General features: G+C 49.7%; 1 protein-coding gene across 1 annotated transcript in view; it reads left to right on the plus strand.

Moving 5' to 3' along the window:
* Positions 1 to 19028, plus strand: part of LOC122560312 (death-inducer obliterator 1-like) — a 104815-nt gene extending 85787 nt beyond the window's left edge. Inside the window, 1 exon segment of the mRNA XM_043710893.2 lies at positions 14864 to 19028. Coding sequence (XP_043566828.2) covers positions 14864 to 17499 — 2636 coding nt within the window. The 3' untranslated portion in view covers positions 17500 to 19028.
* Positions 19029 to 22613: the final 3585 nt, after the last annotated feature.

Below are 22613 nucleotides of genomic sequence, written 5' to 3' on the forward strand. Positions count from 1 at the left end.
ACAGCCATAGTTGACCTGTGAACACAACCACATATAGAACACACCCACACTGTACTGACACAAACGACATGGTATACCCATATGTCACTTTATAGCAGCAACATTTTTTTCAGGTGAAATTTTCCATTTAAAGGCATTTTCTCCTGTTTTCCATTGTCAAGAGTTTTTTTAACAACATTTATGAGAACTCTGTTCCCTTCTTTCGATGGTTTGAGGGATCCCGTTATACTCTATACTCCTCTACCCAGCATTTGAGGGAAGCTAGATTGAATGCCATTAAACCTAACTGAGAATGAGTATTTTGTCAATCAGATTTGAAGGATGGGAGCGGGTGTGTCACATGCTGAAGTGATGTGGCCTCAACTCTTCATAACCTCCTTCTATATTCCTCCAAACAATACTGATGGATTATCTTATGAAATGTCTAGAGTGCACAGATGCAGTTCCCAATGTTTTGTGGCATTTAAAAGACTAATATTCAAGCCATTAACATGTAAATAACATCTTTCCAATTCCTTGCAGTTATATGCAGAATCTATAAATCATGCACTTACACAATTATCTGATCACAATTGGTCGTACAGCAGTTAAAGGATTAAATAATCGAGAAGTCACCATTTGGTTTTGTGACTTCCTAGATCCACTCACCTAAATGAATTCTGAAAACAGTAAATTATCATTCGAAACTGTCATGTGGTTTTATAAAATGGAAGTTTTCAGTTCCAGCTGATGCTTTCATTTGCTGTGGGATTTGCGGAAGTGTTTGGTATTGTCAGTCCAGAAGAGAGTGCAATTAGCCTCCAGATATCTCTGCACATTAGAGTGAGTGCTGTTTACAATTCTTAAGAACATAAGAAATAGAGCAGAATGAGCAGTCTTAATTTCAAGATTTTGGTTTTTTTTGGCTCATACGAAAACAACTGGAGCAGCTTCATGACATAAAGGTGAGTCCATTCAATTTGAAATATCTGCCATGAGTGTGGCAGCCAACATCCCGGAAGAGGTGTAATTTAAGCATAGTTGCCTTGTGTTTCAGTTTATACTTGTATTAACTTTGAAAAATTACTTTATATTTACACAAGAAAAGAGTTTTTTTTCAGAAATTCCATCATTTTATAAGCTTTCACAGTACAGGACTTGTGACTTGTCACTGTGCCATAAATCTTTTTCAGATTTTTTGACACCAAGACTTTTCTGTGGGACTTCTTTTTAAATGATAAATTACCTGATTCTAGTACAGTGCAAATTCCGTAGAACTGGACTCAGTTATGACAGATTAATTGATATTAATTGCACTTTGCATTGAGGTAGTAGAATATTTGAGTTCGCTCAGTGCAACAGCTAGAATCCTCGACTACATGCCTCTTGCATTTATTTTAAAACCTGAAATTTTCTAAGATTTTTATTCGTTTCCTGTCTATACATACTATTTTGTGTCTCAAGTATGACCTTGAAAAATAGACAAAAGTTCAAAGTTAGACAAAAGTATAATTTTGGTGTTATTTGGAGGTGAAAAGTTCTCTGGTAATTTTAACTCTTTCTGCATCAGGGAATATTTATTCAGCTTCACTGCATGTTTAGGGTTTGATTTTTTAGTGTCTGTGGAGCTGATTTTTTTTACATCTGATAGTTTAATACCTTCATCTGTATATTTTGTGTACACTGCTTTTTTTTGTTTTCAGTATTGTAACTTCGTTTTTATCATTATTATTAATAAAGTTATTTCCAGAACATTGCAATTGGGATTCTTGAGTTTGAAGTGTTCAGTGAGGTTGAGTACCTGGCTCTATTTGGCATTCAATGGGTTTGAATCCCAGACTTTTGACAGCTTTTAAGGTTCAGTGCCTTATAACATGGGCATGCGATTCAGTAACTAGCACCAAGACAGGATCTGATGCAGTTTGGAGACTGCATATTTTTTCTTTGCAGCATTTGATGTGGGGGGTGGAGACTGCTCTGTGCTTCACCTTTGCATTGCTGGATGCCGAGTTTAGATCCTGGTCATAGTGAATGTGGATTCAGTGTTTGGAGGTAACATTTTCACGAACTGTGCTTAACACCAGGGAGGTTTTCTCCTGACTAATATTCATTTCACTTGTAATATCTGTTTCTAAAATGAAATTCCAGAAAATTGCCATTAGTACCACTTTCGAATGTTAACTTACGCAAATGTATAAATTGCAACAAAATGATATATTAACAAGGTATCCTTTTTGTCTTTCCTTGTATTCTGTTCTATTTTCTACCTTTTGTTTTAATTTCCTCTACAGCTATATAAGTATTATTTCATGATCCTCAATGGCTGCCAGTTTTCCCTTTCTCTTCTGATGTTCACTGATACTGCATTATTCACTAACTTCTGAGTCGAATTCAAAACTGATAACACTTGTCCCTTCAGGTTAGTTCGTTAAATTGCATTCATCTGAAACTGAGACTCTGAGGCTGGTGCTGTGCAATTGAAACTGGCACTCTGTCATTCAGAGTGCTGTAACAATTTTTAATATCCCGTTGGCTGTGATCAATTCCATTATCTATTTCATATGAGTAAAACTAGACTACATTTCATAGCTTTGAGCATTGCTTTACTCCTTTCCTTGTTGATATAACACATTAATATTTGGAAAATGACCTAAACCCATTCTGCTTGGACCTACCAACCTCCTCAGTATGCATAGTCTGTGGTACCAATTCACACTGTCGATTTGCTGTTACTTTAAACTTTAAGTTATTACTGTAATAGACCAGCAATGGTTTATTTTATACAATAATTAGTGATTTTCATTGTGTTCCTGGGTTAAAAGTACCACTTGCAATGCAATATTGCACCATAGATATTCAGAGTTGACCAATGTAGTATGGGATAGAAGTCACATATAGCAATAGTGCCCTTTTAAAAGGTAATTGGAATCTGAACTATCATCCTTTGTCCTCCAGCATCCCCGACCCCCATCCTCTACCCTCCACTACTGCATAAATGTTGCCCGCACCACACTTCACGTCAGCTCTGATGAAGTGTCCTTTAGACTCTGTTAACTTGCTTGCTCTCCATGGATGCTGCCTGACCTGCTGTGATCGCCAGCATTTTTCAGTTGGAAATTTATAACCTATCACAACCTAATATGATCATATTAGGTTTCAACAAAATTCAGTTTTGCAATTTAAAATGTTAGAACTTAGCACATCAATTTAGGGTTTACAGTCCAGAACCAAAATCACCAGCTTATCATCTTTTTAAAAAATGTAATGACAATTCAATCACCCCGTACAGTACAAAAGTATCAGAAATAATCACAATGAGAGTCTTTGTTTCCATGTCTTTAACTTTGTGCTTCTCATGAGAATTAGCAGTAAAATACAGAATTGAATTTATATGGCAATCTTAGGTAAAGATCTTAAGCTTTGCTTTAACTTATGTCCTCATTTAAAATTGAGGTTCCTCTTGTATTCCCAAGCAGGGAATTACTTTTAATGTGAGGTTGGTGTTATGTAGATAAATGCAGTAGTTAGTCTGCATAAAATATAATCCTACAAATTGAAAAGGTAAATGACTACTTAATCTGTTGGTTTCATGAGAATTCTGAATGGAACATGAGAACACATTGCTCTTCAAATATATCCACCTGAACCAATAGAACACCTGTAGAGAGAGTGGGATTTCAGTATTGACGCGTCTTCCAAAATCAATGCTATGTTGCCTCAATGCACTGGAACATCAACCTAGATTAGTGCTCAGAGCCTGCAGTAGGATTTGAAGCAGCAAGTTTTGTCGACCAAAGTGCTGCTGACTAAGATTAGCTGACATGCACAGGATCAGATGTTTTTGACCTCTGAGTCTCAGCATCAAAGGTAGTTGTCAGTTTTCTTTTACCACTGTGGGTTTTTTCATTATAATTCACACATTTTTAAATATGTAGTTTTTAAAGTAGCATTTTCTGCAGCTGGCTTTAAGTTTCAAAAGCATTTTTTAAAACTAATATCTTAATTTATAATCTGTAGATCTCATTGAGCTTACAAATCAGCAGTAAAGCAGCAAAGTAACTCTGGGTAGCTATCATTAGTAAGTTTGTTGTAACTTTGAAAACAGGACGGACTTCATTTTAGTTCATTTGAATTAACTCTCCAAGCCTAGACAGAAAATAGAATCCACCAAACTGATGAATTCTTGCTGCAAGACAAACTCCCAAATAATCACACATTCAATTGGAAGATTGGGTTCCATGGATTTTCAAACTCAGTCAGTGATTTTTAAATGTGAGCGATTCAAAAACAGGGCAAGAGTCCAAAATGACTGAGTTGATGATATCAGACAGGACTTAATTTTCATCCATGAGTGAGAGGCTTGGTTGTGAAAGACCTTTCAAAAATGGTTAGTGAAGCAGACTTCGAACAGTTTCCAGAAATATGTACAGACTGAGTTATTGAAAAATATTTTTCCACCTTAGTAAAACTTTGTCAGAACCCATAGTTCTAAATTAATATTATTCATGGTTTATAAAACCAAATTTAGTCAGCTGAACAAAATAGATTTAAAAGGTAAGTGCTTAGAAATTAATCTTAACTCCTCACCCCCATTTCCATCAAAATTTGAATCCTTCGTTCATCACATCAAGGCTCGGCTTCTGTGAATAGTTGTTTGCTTCAGCCCACCACAACAATAAATCCATGCAAGGTGGCTGCAGACTGGACCCCCACCCCCTCCACTTTCCCACCCACATGTTCATGAGATTGTTGACTTTGGGAGAGGAAATTATCTTATGTCATTGCACAGAGTAGGCCTATATTCTCGGGGGTTTAGAATAATTTGGAAATGTTAGAAATTCTTAGAGTAGATGGAGAGTCTCGTAATAGAAGAGATGTTGGCATGGTCTCAGAATAATGATTTATTCTCAATTCAATTTAACACGAACATTTTTTTCACCCAGAGAGCTGCAAATGCTTGGTAGTTGGGTACTCAAACAGGCATGTTTTTAATTTTAAATGGATATGGGGATTGGGTGGGAAAGTGGAATTAAGGTTGATGGTCATTATAAGACCATAAAACGTAGGAAAAAATGTAGGTCACTCAGCTATCAAGTCTGCTGCACCAGTGAGAAAATGGCTGATCAGATCATCCTCAACTCCACTTTCCTACTGTTTCCCTGTAATCCTTAATTCTCTCACTAATTAAAAATCATCCTAGCTCAGCCTTGAATGTATTTAACAGCCCAGACCCTAGAGCCATCTGCAGTAAAGAGTTCGAAAGATTCACTATTCTCAGAAATTCCTCATCTCTGTATTAAATGGATGACCCCTTATTATATGATTATGCCGTCTGGTCCTGGACTATCCCACAAAAAGAAACAATCTTTCCACATCAATTCCCCAAGAAACTTGTACGTTTCAATAAGGTCCCATCTCATTCTTCTAAACTCCAATGAAGATAGGCCCAATCTACTGAACTGAACCTCCATTTGAAAGAAAAATCCTCCATACCCAAGATTAACCCCATGAGCCTTTTCTGGACTGTCTGCAATACTCCACTTTATCTTTCATGAGATAAGGGGACCAATCTTCTTTGCCATATTCAAAGAGCAATAGACCATTTGGCCCATCATGTCTGCTCCACTCCCCAGTTAAATTGTGGTCAACAAGATTATTCTAAGCTAGCTTTTTGAGATTCATGCACAAGGATCCACAAATCTTTCTGCTGCAGCATTCTGTAGCGTTTCTCAAGTTAAATAATATCCAGCTCCTGTATTTTTCCTGCCAAAGTGCATAACCTCACATTCCCCCACATTATATTCCATCTGCTATGTCTTTGCCCACTCAGTTAACTTGTCTCTGTCCCTCTGTACATTGTGTTATCCTGACCACTTACCCATCAGTCTATGTTTGTATCATGTACAAACTTGGTAATAGAACATTTATTTTCCTCAACTAGTCATTGATATTTGTTTAAATAATTGTGTCCTCAGCACTAATCCTTGTGGCACTCCATTATAATCTCATTAAATGGCAGTGGTATGAAGAAACCTTATTGCTGTTGATGTTCCTCATTATTCCCTGCTTACAGGTTGACCTATCCTTGCCTATCATCTCCCCCCTGCGTTCAGTCAGGCTGTGTGCATGTTCGCTTGCTGGTTGCTGGATCATTTTGGCGTCTGCTTCTGTTACCGGAGTTCTTAACCGCCTACCTTCCATCTTCCCCATCTACTTACAGAAACCAGCTCTTCAATCATTGCATTCTTGGATTTCCTTCTCCATGGTATTCTGTAAAAATCACTGGAGGGTCTCCTTATATTTGTGAGACACTAGAACGGTGCAGGCTGGAGTTGTATATTCGTCTTGTGTGGGATTTTGTTTGAATTGGAGACTGGGTATTTGTGACCTGGAATGTACGACCTGAAGGGGAGGAAAGAAGATCATAGAGTCATAGACGAGTAACAACTTTCCCATGACTGTGGATAAAGTCTGGAGCTTTAGGAATAGAGAGGAGTGAGCCTAATAGAATAGTATATCTTTCCTATGCCCCAATAAAAGAGCCTGTGCCTAGGGTCGAATGAGCTGAATTCTATCGGTCTGAGGTATGCGTAACCTGCTCCGAGTTGGAAATAGAAGTTGTCAGCTACTGGTCTTGTGCATCCACCCGAACAGCGGATGTGATGGCCTCACAGCCATAGGAAAGCAGATGCATGGTAGCAGATCAGGCAGTGGTCACCGCGAGTGGGTAGAGGGAGCCGAAGCTGTCTACTGCTTTCGCCGAGAATCAAAGCCCGGGGAAAATGGTACCAAGATTCGGTTGTGGGGAGCTCCTCAGTTACCGCCCCAATTGGTCAGTGAGAGTAAGAGGGTTGGGACTAAGCGGCTATTGAAGGTGATAACATTGGGCTCGGGGTTAGAGGTGGAGAAAATTAGCGAATATGAGTGAATCCCTCTGGGTGTTTTTATCGTTACCTGTCAGACTCGCAGCTGCAGGACAAGCGGCAGATTTTAAGCAGTTTTTGTGTACGGTGTTTAATGAGAGGAGCTGTTTGCGCTGGTACTTTCACTTCGTCTCACTAAGAATCACCGCCGCTTTCACGTCCCTGAATCTTATTTCTCCATGTCCTGCAAATTATGCTCTTCCCACAAATACTTGTCCGGTCATTGTTTATAACAGAATCTGCCTGCTTTATTAATGTATTCATGGGTCCTGGGCGCCGCTGGCTGGACCAGTGTTGATGACCCAACCATAGTGCTCTCTGAGGGCATACTCCAGGACTGAGACCCAGCATCCTTTCCTTTCAGGCACTGCTTTCCTAATCGCATTTAAGAGGATGAAAATACTCCACCCTCCCAAGGGTTTTGTTTTTGTTTCTCAAAAACAACGGAGAGCAGTTTAATTCTTACGGTCTTCTATAAATGTCGCTCTTTTCAGCTGATTGGTTACTATCCCCATGAAGCTGGTGTCCTGTCCCAAACACTTCCGTCTTTACCGTCAATTAAAACTGGTAAATTATGAATGTAATCGGATTCTCTGATAACCAGCTTCAGTTATACAGCAACTTGAGATTGGAGGGAGTTGCCAGGAGAAAGATGTTCGGTTTTGGTGTTGGTCCTCTTCAGAGCACATTTGTACCAGTCACAGCCTCGCCTTCCAGCGGCCAGAAAAGCAGCTTTCCAGCAGGCAGTCTGACCAGGTATTCTCTCGCTTTTCACCTTCTATAAAGCATCATGACGGGAGCAGCGGTTTCACCGGCAGCTCTCAGATCTTGGTCTGTGCGTTTCCTAGTTTGTAAAACCACAACCTGCTGTAAAATATTAACTGACAGGAATCCTCGGCCACGGGCCGGGGACGGAGGCGAGTATCTGGTGGGAAGGCTGTGACTGGGGGCGGGGGTGACTTCAGATGATTTCTCTTTCAGCTTCCTTTGCTTGTTATTAGGAACCCGGTCCATGAGCCATGGGTATTGATTATACCCATCGCTTCCCCGCTATTCCACTCCGAGGAGGGAGGGAGAGAGGGAAACATAGAGTCTCATGGGCGTAGGCTAGGATCCCTGTTTAACTCTCTTCCTCCTTGTGCAGTTTCTTCCAATCTGTTCCCTGCTGGCATCAGTCAGCTCGATCCAGCATCCGGTCGGTTTTGTCACGGGAGTTTTTAGTTGGGTGTTTGGATTTGACTGTTCGTGCTCTGGTGGTCTTGCTGTAACTGCGGAAATGGACTTGGCGCTGTGTACCTTCGCTCGGTCTGTCTTTCCTGGCGATTTTAGGTGGTAGTTTCCCAGGGGAAACTTGTCTTAGGAAGAGGTAGTGATGTTGGTATCTGTGTGCGAGTGAAGTCAGAGCTCACTCACAGACACTATCCAGGGTGATGCTCAGGGGTATAAAGCCGGAAGTACTGAAACAGCTCATTAAAACACATGTGAAGAACTGTACCAATATTTGAAATCCGGGCTGCTGTCAGCCAGGAGACTTGTTACCGCGGTTTGTGGGAGCTTGCTGTGCTCAGGTTAGCTTGCCACGTTTGCCTACTTTACAACAAATCTGCCCCCCTTGGCATCATCTTGAAAAACAAAGATTGTGAAATATCTTGAGGCGATGAGTAAGTGGGCGTTCAGTCTCCCCGTTAAACCCTTCATCCTGCACAGGCTCTGCGTTGTTGATGTGAACTCACTCACTCACTCAGCCGTGTGGTCTGAACACTTGTGATTGAGGCTCCTCGCTGCACCAGCTGTGAAGACCGGTTTGAATCCACTCGATTCCGGATTGAAGTTTACCCGCACTCGGATTGGCACGGGTTTGAAACGGGAGGGAGCGACTGAGGAGCGTTCGTGTGCCTTCTATTTATCTGCTGTTTGCATTCACACCTGACCGGAACCAACAGTGCCCGAGCGCGTCACTGATTCCCACCTGAGTTTAAGGAGATTCTCAAGTCAAGCTTTCTGTTTAAATATGGTTATTTATATCGGTTATTAATTCAGTTTGAAAGGTGTAAGTCTCTAACAGGTTGATGTCCCAGCTGCAGAGTGTGGCTCCTGCGCTGAGACTTGGAGCCTTGTGTAAACGGTATACAGATAAGGAATGGAAACCGCTCGGATTGCAGTAGTCGGGAAGACTGTATAATCCCTGTTTTTCAGGGATGATCCGCAACTCCGCCTTTCACAGGAAAAAAGACCCCTCCCCTTCACTACGCACACTCTGTCCAACATTTCACACTCTATAGTCCCCCCGCCCCCGCCATCAACACTACCGCCACACTACACTTTGTTCATCACTGTTCCCATCACCAACCTCTCGCCCTCCATCATTCCCCACACTTCTCCAATCGCTCTCCCCAATCACTCTTTCCTCCCCCCCAACCTTCCCCAGTCACTCTTTCCCCTCCCTTTTCCCAGTCACTTTTTCTCCCCACCTTCCCCAGTCACTCTTTCCCCCCCCCACACCTTCCCCAGTCACTCTTTCCCCACCCCATCCCCAGTCACACTCCCCCCCCCCCCCCCCACCTTCCCCAGTCACTCTTCCTACCCCACCTTCCCCAGTCACTCTTCCCCCCCCCACCTTCCCCAGTCACTCTTTCCCCCACCCCATCCCCAGTCACACTCTTCCCCCCCCTTCCCTAGTCACTCTTCTCCCCCCCCCACTTTCCCCAGTCACTCTTCTCCCCCCCCCCCCACCTTCCCCAGTCACTCTTCCCACCCCAACATCCCCAGTCACTCTTTCCCCCCCACCTTCCCAGTCACTTTCCCCCCTCATCTTCCCCAGTCACACTTGGTACCCCACTTTCCCCAGTCACACTTCCCCCCACTTTCCCCAGTCACTCTTCTCCCCCCCACCTTCCCTAATCACTCTTCACCCCTCCACCTTCCCCAGTCACACTTACTACCCCACCTTCCCCAGTCACACTTCCTACCCCACCTTCCCCAGTCACACTTCCTACCCCACCTTCCCCAGTCACTCTTCCTACCCCACCTTCCCCAGTCACTCTTCCCCTCCCCCCACCTTCCCCAGTTACTCTTCGCTCCCCCCCACCTGCCCCAGTCACTCTTCCCTCCCCCCTCACCTGCCCCAGTCACTCTTCCCTCCCCCCTCACCTGCCCCAGTCACTCTTCCCTCCCCCCTCACCTGCCCCAGTCAATCTTCCCTCTCCCCCCCCACCTGCCCCGGTCACTCTTCCCTCCACACCCCCCCCCCACCTGCCCCGGTCACTCCTCCCCACTCTTCTCTCCTCCCCACTCTTCTCTCCTCCCCACTCTTCTCTCCTCCCCACTCTTCTCTCCTCCCCACTCTTCTCTCCTCCCCACTCTTCTCTCCTCCCCACTCTTCTCTCCTCCCCACTCTTCTCTCCTCCCCACTCTTCTCTCCTCCCCACTCTTCTCTCCTCCCCGTCACTCTGCCCCCCCCCAGTCACTCTGCCCCCCCCCCAGTCACTCTGCCCCCCCCCCAGTCACTCTGCCCCCCCCCAGTCACTCTGCCCCCCCCAGTCACTCTGCCCCCCCCAGTCACTCTGCCCCCCCCGTCACTTTGCCCCCCCCCCCAGTCACTCTGCCCCCCCCCCAGTCACTCTGCTCCCCCCCCAGTCACTCTGCTCCCCCCCCAGTCACTCTGCCCCCCCCAGTCACTCTTCTTCCCCCCCCCACCTTTCCCAGTCACTCTTCTTCCCCCCACCTTTCCCAGTCACTCTTCTTCCCCCCCCACCTTTCCCAGTCACTCTCCCCCCCCCACCTTCCCCAGTCACTCTCCCCCCCACCTTCCCCAGTCACTCTCCCCCCCACCTTCCCCAGTCACTCTCCCCCCCCACCTTCCCCAGTCACTCTCCCCCCCACCTTCCCCAGTCACTCTCCCCCCCACCTTCCCCAGTCACTCTCCCCCCCACCTTCCCCAGTCACTCTCCCCCCCACCTTCCCCAGTCACTCTCTCCCCCACCTTCCCCAGTCACTCTCCCCCCCACCTTCCCCAGTCACTCTACCCCCCACCACCTTCCCCAGTCACTCTACCCCCCACCACCTTCCCCAGTCACTCTACCCCCCACCACCTTCCCCAGTCACTCTACCCCCCACCACCTTCCCCAGTCACTCTACCCCCCACCACCTTCCCCAGTCACTCTACCCCCCACCACCTTCCCCAGTCACTCTACCCCCCACCACCTTCCCCAGTCACTCTACCCCCCCCACCTTCCCCAGTCACTCTACCCCCCACCACCTTCCCCAGTCACTCTACCCCCCACCACCTTCCCCAGTCACTCTACCCCCCACCACCTTCCCCAGTCACTCTACCCCCCACCACCTTCCCCAGTCACTCTACCCCCCCACCTTCCCCAGTCACTCTACCCCCCCACCTTCCCCAGTCACTCTTCCCCCCCCACCTTCCCCAGTCACTCTTTCCCCCCCCACCTTCCCCAGTCACACTTCCCCTCCTCCACCTTCCCCAGTCACTCTTCCCTCCCCCCACCTGCCCCAGTCACTCTTCCCTTACCCCTCCCCCATCCCGTCACACTTGCCTCCCACCCACCTTCTCCCCCCCTCCCCCACCATCCCCAGTCACACTTGCCCCCCCACCCGCTCCAGTCACTCTTCCCTCCCTCCCACCTGCTCCAGTCACTCTTCCCTCTCCCCCACCTGCTCCAGTCACACTTCCCTCTCCCCCCATCTGCCCCAGTCACTCTTTCCCCCGAACCTTTCCCACTCACTCTTCCCCTCCCAGCTTCCCCAGTCACTCCTCCCCCTCCCCCACCTTCCCCAGTCACTCCTCCCCCTCCCCCACCTTCCCCAGTCACTCTTCCCCTCCCCCACCTTCCCCAGTCACTCTTCCCCTCCCCCACCTTCCCCAGTCACTCTTCCCCTCCCCCACCTTCCCCAGTCACTCTTCCCCTCCCCCACCTTCCCCAGTCACTCTTCCCCTCCCCCACCATCCCCAGTCACTCTTCCCCTCCCCCACCATCCCCAGTCACTCTTCCCCTCCCCCACCATCCCCAGTCACTCTTCCCCTCCCCCACCATCCCCAGTCACTCTTCCCCCTCCCCCACCATCCCCAGTCACTCTTCCTCTCCCCCACCATCCCCAGTCACTCTTCCCCTCCCCATCATCCCCAGTCACTCTTCTCCCCCCCACCTTCCCCCCCCCTCCCCCACCATCCCCAGTCACACTTCCCCTCCCCCACCATCCCCAGTCACACTTCTCTCCCCCCCCCCCACCTGCTCCAGTCACTCTTTCTCCCCCCCCCCACCTGCCCCAGTCACTCTTTCCCCCCCCCACCTGCCCCAGTCACTCTTTCCCCCCCAAACCTTCCTCACTCACTCTTCCCCTCCCCCACCATCTCCAGTCACTCTTCCCCTCCCCCACCATCCCCAGTCACTCTTCCCCTCCCCATCATCCCCAGTCACTCTTCTCCCCCCCACCTTCTCCCCCCCCCCCACCATCCCCAGTCACACTTCCCCTCCCCCACAATCCCCAGTCACACTTCTCCCCCCCCCCCCCCCCCCACCTGCTCCAGTCACTCTTTCAGGAGAAAGTGAGGTCTGCAGATGCTGGAGATCAAAGTTGAAACTTTATTGCTGGAACAGCACAGCAGGTCAGGCAGCATCCAGGGAACAGGAGATTCGACGTTTCGGGCACAGGCCCTTCTTATTCCTGAAGAAGGGCCTGTGCCCGAAACGTCGAATCTCCTGTTCCCTGGATGCTGCCTGACCTGCTGTGCTGTTCCAGCAATAAAGTTTCAACCAGTCACTCTTTTCCCCCCCCCCCCCCACCTGCCCCAGTCACTCTTCCCTCCCCCCACCTGCCCCAGTCACACTTTCCCCCCCCAAACCTTCCTCACTCACTCTTCCCCTCCCCCACCATCCCCAGTCACTCTTCCTCCTCCTCCTCCCCGTCCCGTCACTCTTCCTCCTCCTCCTCCCCGTCCCGTCACTCTTCTCTCCTCCCCACTCTTCTCTCTTCCCCCCACTCTTCTCTCTTCCCCCCACTCTTCTCTCTTCCCCCCACTCTTCTCTCTTCCCCCCACTCTTCTCTCTTCCCCCCACTCTTCTCTCTTCCCCCCACTCTTCTCTCTTCCCCCCACTCTTCTCTCTTCCCCCCACTCTTCTCTCTTCCCCCCACTCTTCTCTCTTCCCCCCACTCTTCTCTCTTCCCCCCACTCTTCTCTCTTCCCCCCACTCTTCTCTCTTCCCCCCACTCTTCTCTCTTCCCCCCACTCTTCTCTCTTCCCCCCACTCTTCTCTCTTCCCCCCACTCTTCTCTCTTGCCCCCCACTCTTCTCTCTTGCCCCCCACTCTTCTCTTGCCCCCCACTCTTCTCTTGCCCCCCACTCTTCTCTTGCCCCCCACTCTTCTCGCCCCCCACTCTTCTCTTGCCCCCCACTCTTCTCTTGCCCCCCACTCTTCTCTTGCCCCCCACTCTTCTCTTGCCCCCCACTCTTCTCTTGCCCCCCACTCTTCTCTTGCCCCCCACTCTTCTCTTGCCCCCCCTCCCCAGTCACTCTGCCCTCCCTCCCCAGTCACTCTGCCCTCCCTCCCCAGTCACTCTGCCTTCCCCCGCCCCCCAGTCACTCTGCCTTCCCCCGCCCCCCAGTCACTCTGCCTTCCCCCGCCCCCCAGTCACTCTGCCTTCCCCCGCCCCCCCAGTCACTCTGCCTTCCCCCGCCCCCCAGTCACTCTGCCTTCCCCCGCCCCCCAGTCACTCTGCCTTCCCCCGCCCCCCAGTCACTCTGCCTTCCCCCGCCCCCCAGTCACTCTGCCTTCCCCCGCCCCCCAGTCACTCTGCCTTCCCCCGCCCCCCAGTCACTCTGCCTTCCCCCGCCCCCCAGTCACTCTGCCTTCCCCCGCCCCCCAGTCACTCTGCCTTCCCCCGCCCCCCAGTCACTCTGCCTTCCCCCGCCCCCCAGTCACTCTGCCTTCCCCCGCCCCCCAGTCACTCTGCCTTCCCCCGCCCCCCAGTCACTCTGCCTTCCCCCGCCCCCCAGTCACTCTGCCTTCCCCCGCCCCCCAGTCACACTTTCTCCTCCCCCCAACTTTCTCCACCATGTCCCCACCTTTGTTGCTCATCTCCTTTCCCTCTCACTCAACCCGTTTCCTCTCTCCATTTCTCACCCTTGAACCCCTTTTTCCACCCCCTACCCTATTACATGCACTCCACTCCACCCTTACACTTCTTTCTATCCCCTTGTCCCTCTTCTCCAGTTTCACTTTACTGACCTCTCGCCCCACCCCAACTTTCTAGTTCTCTCTTTTCTACTGTCCCTTAAAGCCAACTTGGATCTGCACTTTGGATTCTTGCACCCATTCAGTTGGGAAATTGCTCTATTACCTGAGACAGGAATTAACCCCTAGATCAGTGACTGGGGCTTCATCCACACTTCACTATCACCCTCTTAACCCAGCCACTCACTGCTTTGCTAGCCTTCCCACCATCTTCATCCATCTCTCCCTTACCCCTCAGACCTTTCGCCCACCCCTGAGCTGCCTACATCTTCCTCTCTACTCCCATGCTACAGCCTCTGTCCCCTCCCCCTCAGCCTCCACCCCTTACCCCCACCCCCCCGCCTCCACCCCTTACCCCCCCCCGCCTCCACCCTTACCCCCCCCCCCCGCCTCCACCCTTACCCCCCCATCTGTCTTCAGTGTTAACATCCCAGACTCCTACCTGTAGCTCCCCTCGCTACCGCTCACTCCCCTATCCCTTAGTCCCTATCCCTCAGCCCTTTATTCCTCCCACCAACATACACATACCCCCCCCCCCCCCCACACACACACACACCCACCCACACACACTAACTGGAGTTATTGTTTTCACAGCGTGGGCCGCTCTCGCAATAGAGCTGCCGCCGGGTGTGTGGGTATTGGTGAAGTTTTGTGTGGTCTCTTCACTAATCGGTTCTCTCCCTTTCTCTCTGTCTGTGTGTGTGGCAGGGTTGGAGAAGAGCCGCCCGAACCTCATCCTGGGCTTGGTGATCCGGCAGAAAGGGAAACGCCGTCCGCTGGAACCTGAGCCCGAGCCCGAGCGAGGGGACACTGCCCTGGCGGAGGACAAGAGGAGCCGGCTCGTTACTCGGGAGGAGTCCCCCGTGCCCCCGGTGCCAGCCAGCAGGGAGGGCAAGCCTGGCCGGGCTCCGTATGGAGAGGGGGCAGTGGCTGCCACTCCTCCGGGCTCTCCCCCGTCTGAAGCCGAGTCAGAAGCGCCGCCGGCCGCCTCCAAAGCCGCCGCGCCCCCGGCTCCGGGAAAGGTGGCCAACCCTCTGCAGCACATCCTCCAGACCCTCTTCGGGGGCAAGAAGAGTTTCGAGAAGGTGAAGGAGCCGAGCCCGGAGCCCGAGGCCCAGGCGGCGGGAGCAGGAGCAGGAGCAGGAGCAGGAGCAGCGCCCCTCCTGGATCCCATCGTGCAGCAGTTCGGCCAGCTCCAGGAAGACAAGCCCCCGGAGCCTGAGGATGATGACAACCGGCCGTACGACCCGGAGGAGGAGTACAAGCCCGAGGCGGACACCCCGTACGACCCGGCGGACGAGACCATCCTGGAGGAGGCGATGGTGCCCATGGCCGGGGAGGCGGGCACTGGCGAAGCCAAGGCCAAGGGCATGGAGCTGGGGCCAGAGTTGTACCTGAGCTCCTCGCTGCAGGAGCAGCAGAAGATGCTGGAGAGCCTGAACCAGCAGATTGAGGAGCAGACCCGGCAGGTGGAGGAGCAGGAGGAAGCTCTCCGCCAACAGAGAGCGGCGGTCGGAGTCTCTATGGCTTGTTTCTCTGTCTCCGATGCCCTGATGTCCCCTCCGGCCAAACCCGCCTCTTTCAAAGCCGAGCTCTTCGAGGTGCCCGAGCCCGGCGTGGGGCAGTTGCCAGGCCTGGAGTCCACTGGCCTCTCCCAAATGATCGACCAGAGCAGGGACCCCCGTCAGGCTGCCGTCAGGAGGCTGGCTCCTGGCCGTGCGACTGGGGAAGCTGTAGCCCTCCCGGTCGATCAGCCCGCCGCCACTGCACCTTACAATAGCCCCAGGCTCCAGGAGGTCGCTCCCCAGGAGCTCCCTGGCCCAAGCCAGCAACACGGAGAGGGGCCCAGCCCCAACCCGCCAAGCCTCTGGGCCAATGAGGAGCCCAGGGCAACGGTGGAGGCCCTTCAGCCCCCCTTGTCCCAGGAAGCATCCCCTGGGCAGGGCGGCCTCTCTCAGCCTTTCCCCCTGGTGGAACAGGCTCCTTCCCCAGCTCTCCAGCCTGCTCCCAAAGGCCTGTTACCCACTCCCACCCTGCCCCCGCTCCTAGGTCCCTCTTACCCTGGGGATCGGCCTGCCTTCCCCTCACCTCCACGTGGCTCCCAATCTTTTAGTAACTCTCAGGAGAATTTCCACCCCGGGAACATGCAGCAACCCCTGGGCCCTTTCCCAAATTTCCAACATCCCAACAACAGCCAACACCTCCCTCGGAAAGGATCGGATTTTATCCGGGAACCGGGACCTGCTTTCCAGAGCCACAAACTCATGCCCCTGTTCCCCAGAGGGGCTCCTGTTCCTCGATATCGCTTCTCAGGCCAGGGCTTCAACCAGTCTCCCCATCCTATGGGCAACCAGCCCCTACACCAAATGGGAAACCAGTCTCCCCATCCCATGGGAAACCAGCCCCTACACCAAATGGGAAACCAGTCTCCCCATCCCATGGGAAACCAGCCCCTACACCAAATGGGAAACCAGTCTCCCCATCCCATGGGAACCCAGCCCCCACACCCCATGGGACACCAGTCTCCCCATCCTATGGGAAACCAGGCCCCACACCCCATGGGACACCAGTCTCCCCATCCTATGGGAAACCAGGCCCCACACCCCATGGGACACCAGTCTCCTCACCCCATGGGAAACCAATCGCCCCACCCCATGGGAAACCAATCGCCCCACCCCATGGGAAACCAGCCCCCACACCCAATGGGAAACCAGCCCCCACACCCAATGGGAAACCAGTCCCCAGCGCAGCACGAATTGCACTCTGCTCCTGGCTCGGTTCTGAAGGACTCTGAGAGATTGGGGGGTCCTGGCCCAGATTCCCGGGACCGAGAGAGATCACGGCCATACCCCGGCAGGGGGCGGGACGGCCGGAGGGAACGGCCTGAGAACCGTTATCCGGCCGAGCGGTTCCGCAGGGGAGAGGAGAGGAGGAGAGATCGGGAATACGGACGGCCCTGGGAACGAGAACGTGGCCGAGCGTGGAACCGGGACTGGGAGCGGAACAGGGAGAGGGACAGGAACAGGAGCAGGAGCAGGGAGAGAGAGCACGACCGGGACAGGTACCGGAGGCGGGAGCGGGGCCGAGACAGAGAGCGGAGCAGAGACAAGGAGAGAGAGCGCGGAAGAGAGAAGGACCATGATAGAACTAAAGAGAGGGAGCGGCGAGAGGGCAGCGGGAAAGCCAGCGAACAGGACAAGGAGAGGGAGCGGCGAGAGGGCAGCACCAAGAACAACGAGCAAGAGAAAGAGAAGGGCCGAGAGGGCAGGAGCAGCGAGCAGGAGAAGGAGAGTGAGGACAGTAAGAAAGCGGTGGCGGCAGACAGCACGAAAGCAGCATCGTGAGGCCGTCTGCTGCGGTTCGGACACTCAGAGACTGCCCGGAGAGGGACAGACACTGGACAGTACCCTCCGCCCTGAACCACTTGCCCCAGTGCACGGTTCCACAATGTCTGTGGCTCACTACAAAAACAAAACCAATTGCGATGTTCTCATCGGGGCGAGTTCTCTTTAATCTTTCTGAAATGCGAACCTTCCCCCCCACCCCAAACCCCCGAGCAGGGGCTGGTTAAACTGCACTGACCCAGTAACATTGATCACAGCAATGAAGCCGAGCCGCTGGGTGCTCTCTCAATGTTCTTGTGCGGTATCTGAATATCCCCCATTGCCCCTGTCCGGGCTGGAGGATATCAGTCTTTGTTGACCAAGGTCTGACGGAACCTGTTATCAGTTAAATCCGAACCCAGCTCGGCTGTCTCATTGCGGCTGGTTGAACGGAAGCTGGAACCCTGGAAGGTGGTGGACAGAGTCAGCAGCCGCTGTGTGGAGAAGCGCGGGTTCAATGTTTCACATCAATGGCTTGACCATCCAACCTGTCCCTCTCCCCACAGGAGCTGCTCACTCTCTTCTGCATGCTGTGATTTTTGAAACAAAATTTAAACTCGTTTAGTTCCGTTTTTCTAGCCGCAGATTGGGTTGAAACGTGCGTTTTTCATAAACCTCGGAACGAATAATTCTACGCGGATTCTGAATGAAATGTTAACGCTGTTAAATTGATGGAAAATTGGTGGGGTGGGGGTTGTAATCGAGTTCTCCAGATCCACTCACGGGACGGGGAAATCTGGGGGAGAGCCAGCTTCTCATTGGTTTGTAATATAGTTTCTTTTCTAATTCACTGATCAATTTTTGTAAGGACTTCACAGTGTAACCATGAACTCCATGTGGTGTCCCTCTGTCCTGGTTGTGGGGCAGTCAATTCCTGAAGCAAGAGATTCCCTTTCCTGTCCCGGACTATCATCTTTGTTTCTGTTTTGTATTTCTGTCTATATTTAAAATAAAATAGACTGCACCTAAAAGGGAAGCTCAGGTAAAGACAGAAAGTTGTGTGTGTGGCGACACTGCACCAAGTGTAGGTCGCTACTTTTTATTAACAGGTTTGTAAAAAGTCTGCGAAGACGTGCAAATTTCCGCAGTTTATCTGCCGACAGGAATCTTCGAGACCCCGGGATTTGTGGTGGGAATGTGGTTCCAATTTCCTTCCACTATCACTTGGACTTCTACATTCTCCAGACCATTATCCGATATTCTACACCGAAAGCGAGTTATCATCAGTGTGCAAAAAGATTTCCCCCCAACTTTAATATTTACCGAATATTTCTGTCTTACCACTAGCTTTTCTAATCTTGTACAACTCGGGGTGAGTCACTGATTCAGTCGCGGAGCTCAAAGTGCATTTGCCCGCATTGTTTTTTTTTGTAATAGTATGTGTTACCGAAAACAGCAAACTATCACTGAATATAAACCGGATTTGATTTGCTTAAAGGGGCTAAACGAAAATGTACAGTACAATTAAAAGAAAAAACAAACAAAATTTTTAAAAATACGGCTGGAGTGTGATTTTACCCGGAGGCGGAATTGGGAGCTGGTTGGGTTAATTTTGGGGCCTTACCCGGAGTACCAGCGTGGCCATCTGCCCAAGAGACAGGTCTGGTTGGTCCAATCCAGTGTCAAGTTCATGAAGGGAGGAAATCCTGGATGCCCACAGAGGTAAACAGATTAAAGCAGGTGGCCTTTACTCTGCATCAAGACACTGGAGGAGATGTTGAGGGAAAGAATTCCAAAGGACAGTTAACTCTGCACCGCTGCAGATCCCCATTGCTGACTTTTAAGGTGATAAACTTGCAATTGTCCAAATAATGACTTTCTAATGATCTTGCTTCGCCTCCCCAAATCTCTTTGCTGTCGTTTTGCATCCTCCTCACAGCTCAAATTTCCCCCTCCTCTCTGTCACTCTCAAAATTGGAAATATTATACGTGGTTGCCAAATCCATAATTTAGATTGTGAACTGTTGGGGGTCAACCACCTACCCTGTAGCAACCCACTGGTCACAGCCTGCCAACCTGAGAGTATCCATTCAATTTCTGCTGTGTTTTCTTAACCAATCCTCATCACTAATATCCCACATGTTCTATTTTGTGTTTACTAAACTCCTACCTGGAATCTATCTTGACAATCCAAATACACATTTACTGGTTCTCATTTAATTTGCTGGGCTAAGACCATCTCAAAGCGAAAATCTCAGGTTTGTCAACATTTATGTCACTTTCATAAATCAAGTTGACTGTCCAGATTGTTATTTATTAAGTGTCCAGAGTCATAAAGCAGGTTATTCAGTACAACTTGTCCATGCCAATCAGGCATCCCAATCTGACTTAGTCTCATTTGCTAGCATTCAGCCCATACCTTCGAAACCTTTCCTGTCCAGATGCCTTTTAAATGATAACATTTAATCGTACTGCCTCTACTTCCTCTGGCAGCCTGTTCCATACTTGCATGATTCTCTATGTGAAAAAGTTACCCCTCAAGTCCTTTTAAATCTTGCCCCTCACCTTAAACCTATGCCCTCTAATTTTGGAATCCCCTACCCTAGGGGACAAAAAGACCTTGGTTATTCATCCTGTCTATGTCCCTCATGATTTTATACTCTTTCATAAGGTCTCCCCTCGGCCTCTAACACTCCAGGCAAAAAAAAAAAACAGTTTATCCAGCCTCTCTCTATAACTCAAACCCTCCAGTATTTTTATAATTGATCTAGTATTTTAAGAGGGTCTTGTGGCACAGTGATAATATCCTCTATTTCTGGGCCAGGAAGCCCAGGTTCAAATCCCACCAGCTCCAGAGGTGCATTCTAACATCTTTGAACAGACTGATTAAAAGAATAACTGGATCTAGCATTTTCCATAGTACTGATGTCAGGCTAACAGATTTATTGCTTTCTCCTTCCTTTAAGTAGTATAGCTATGTTTGCAGCCTTCCAATCTACTGGCATCATTTTAGAATCTATAAAATTTTGAAAGATGGTCAGCAACACATTTACTATTTCTGAAACCACCTCTCTGTGCTTGGATGCAGATCAGAGTCCTAAGATGCGTCAATTTCCAGTCCCATTCATTTATCCAGTATTCCTTTCTTCCTAATACTCTATTCGCTTTCCTCATTCTGATTAGTCTCTTGGACTTCTATTATTTCTGGTCGATTTCTTCTATCTTTCTTGAAAATAGACACAAAATAACTTTTTCTTTGCCATTTTCCATTATAATACTCCTGTCTCTGCCTATAATAAACCTACATTTGTCTTTGCTAATTGCATCTCTATTACATACCTATTGAAACTTTTACAGTTCATTTCTATGATTCTTGTATCATATTCTTATCTCCCTTTTTCAATTTATTTCTCCTGGACAACTATAAAATGGCAGAGCAGAAGTTTGCCATTGGGCCTATTAAGTCTGCTCTGCCATTCAGTGAGATCATGGGTGATCTGATAATCCTCAACTCCACTTTTCTCATAACCCTTGATTCCCTTACAGGCTTATCTCAGCCTTGAACACACGTAATAAACCAGCTTCAAAAGTCCTCTGCAGTGAAGAATTCCACAGATATAGCACAATCGGCCATTACGGAGACATGGATAGAGCAGGGACAGGAATGGCTGCTGCAGGTTCCGGGATTCAGATGTTTCAGTAAGAACAGAGAAGAAGGTAAAAGAGGGGGAGGTGTGGCATTGTTGATCAGGTACAATATTACAGTTGTAGAAAGGATGTTTAGGGACTCGTTAACTGAGGTAGTATAGGCTGAGGTTAGAAACAGGAAAGGAGAAGTCACCATGCTGGGAGTTTTCTATAGGCCTCCGAATAGTCCCAGAGATGTAGAGGAAAGGATAGCAAAGATGATTCTCGATAGGAGTGAGAGAGGAAGTTGTCATGGGGGACTTCAACTATCCAAATATTGACTGGGATCACTACAGCACGAGTACTATAGATGCGTCAGTTTTTGTCCAGTGTGTGCAGGAGGGCTTCCTGACACAGTATGTAGACAGGCCAACAAGGGGCGAAGTCACTTTAGATTTAGTACTGGGTAATGAGCCTGGCCAGGTGTTAGATTTGGAAGTAGGTGAGCACTTTGGAGACAGCAATCACCATTCTGTCAGGTTTACTTCAGTGATGGAAAGGGATAGGTGTACTCCGCCGAGCAAGAGTTACAGCTGGGGGAAGGGAAATTACGATGCAATTAGGAAAGACTTAGGAAGCGTAGAATGGGGAAGGAAACTGCAGGGGATGAGCACATTAAAAATGTAGAGCTTATTCAAGGAAAAGCTCCTGTGTGTCCTAGATAAGTATGTACCTGTCAGACAGGGAGGAAGATATAGAACGTGTGAGCCGTGGTTTACTAAGGAAGTGGAATCCCTGGTCAAGAAGAAGAAGAAGGACAAAATTTGAAAACTTATGTTAGGACAAAATATGAAAACTCAGGGCGCTTGAGGGTTACAAGAAAGTCAGGAAAGACCTAAAAAGAGAGCTCAGAAGAGCCAGGAGGAGACATGAGAAGACATTGGCGGATAGGATCAGGATTAACCCGAAGATATGTCAAGAATAAAAGAATGACGAGAGTTAAATTAGGGCCAATCAAGGATAATAGTGGGAAGTTGTGTGTGGAGTCAGAGGAGATAGGGGAAGCACTAAATAAATATTTTTCGACAGTGTTCACTATAGAAAATGAAAATGTTGGCAAGGAAGATACAGTGATACTTGCATCTAGACTAGAAGAGATTGAGGATCAGTGGTGCTGGAAGAGCAGAGCAATTCAGGCAGCATCCAACGAGCAGTGAAAGCGATGTTTCGGGCAAAAGCCCTTCATCAGGAATAAAGGCAGAGAGCCTGAAGCGTGGAGAGATAAGCTAGGGGAGGGTAGGGGTGGGGAGAAAGTAGCATAGAGTACAATGGGTGAGTGGGGGAGGAGATGAAGGTGATAGGTCAGGGAGGAGAGGGTGGAGTGGATAGGTGGAAAAGGAGCGAGGCAGGTCAGACAAGTGAAGGAGCGAGGCAGGTCAGACAAATGCGGAGCTGGAAGTTTGAAACTAGGATGAGGTGGGGGAAGGGGAAATGAGGAAACTGTTGAA

Source organism: Chiloscyllium plagiosum, unplaced genomic scaffold (assembly GCF_037043375.1).
Source record: "Chiloscyllium plagiosum isolate Xiang-an unplaced genomic scaffold, Cpla_swu_hap1 HiC_scaffold_15, whole genome shotgun sequence".
Lineage (NCBI taxonomy): Eukaryota > Metazoa > Chordata > Chondrichthyes > Orectolobiformes > Hemiscylliidae > Chiloscyllium > Chiloscyllium plagiosum.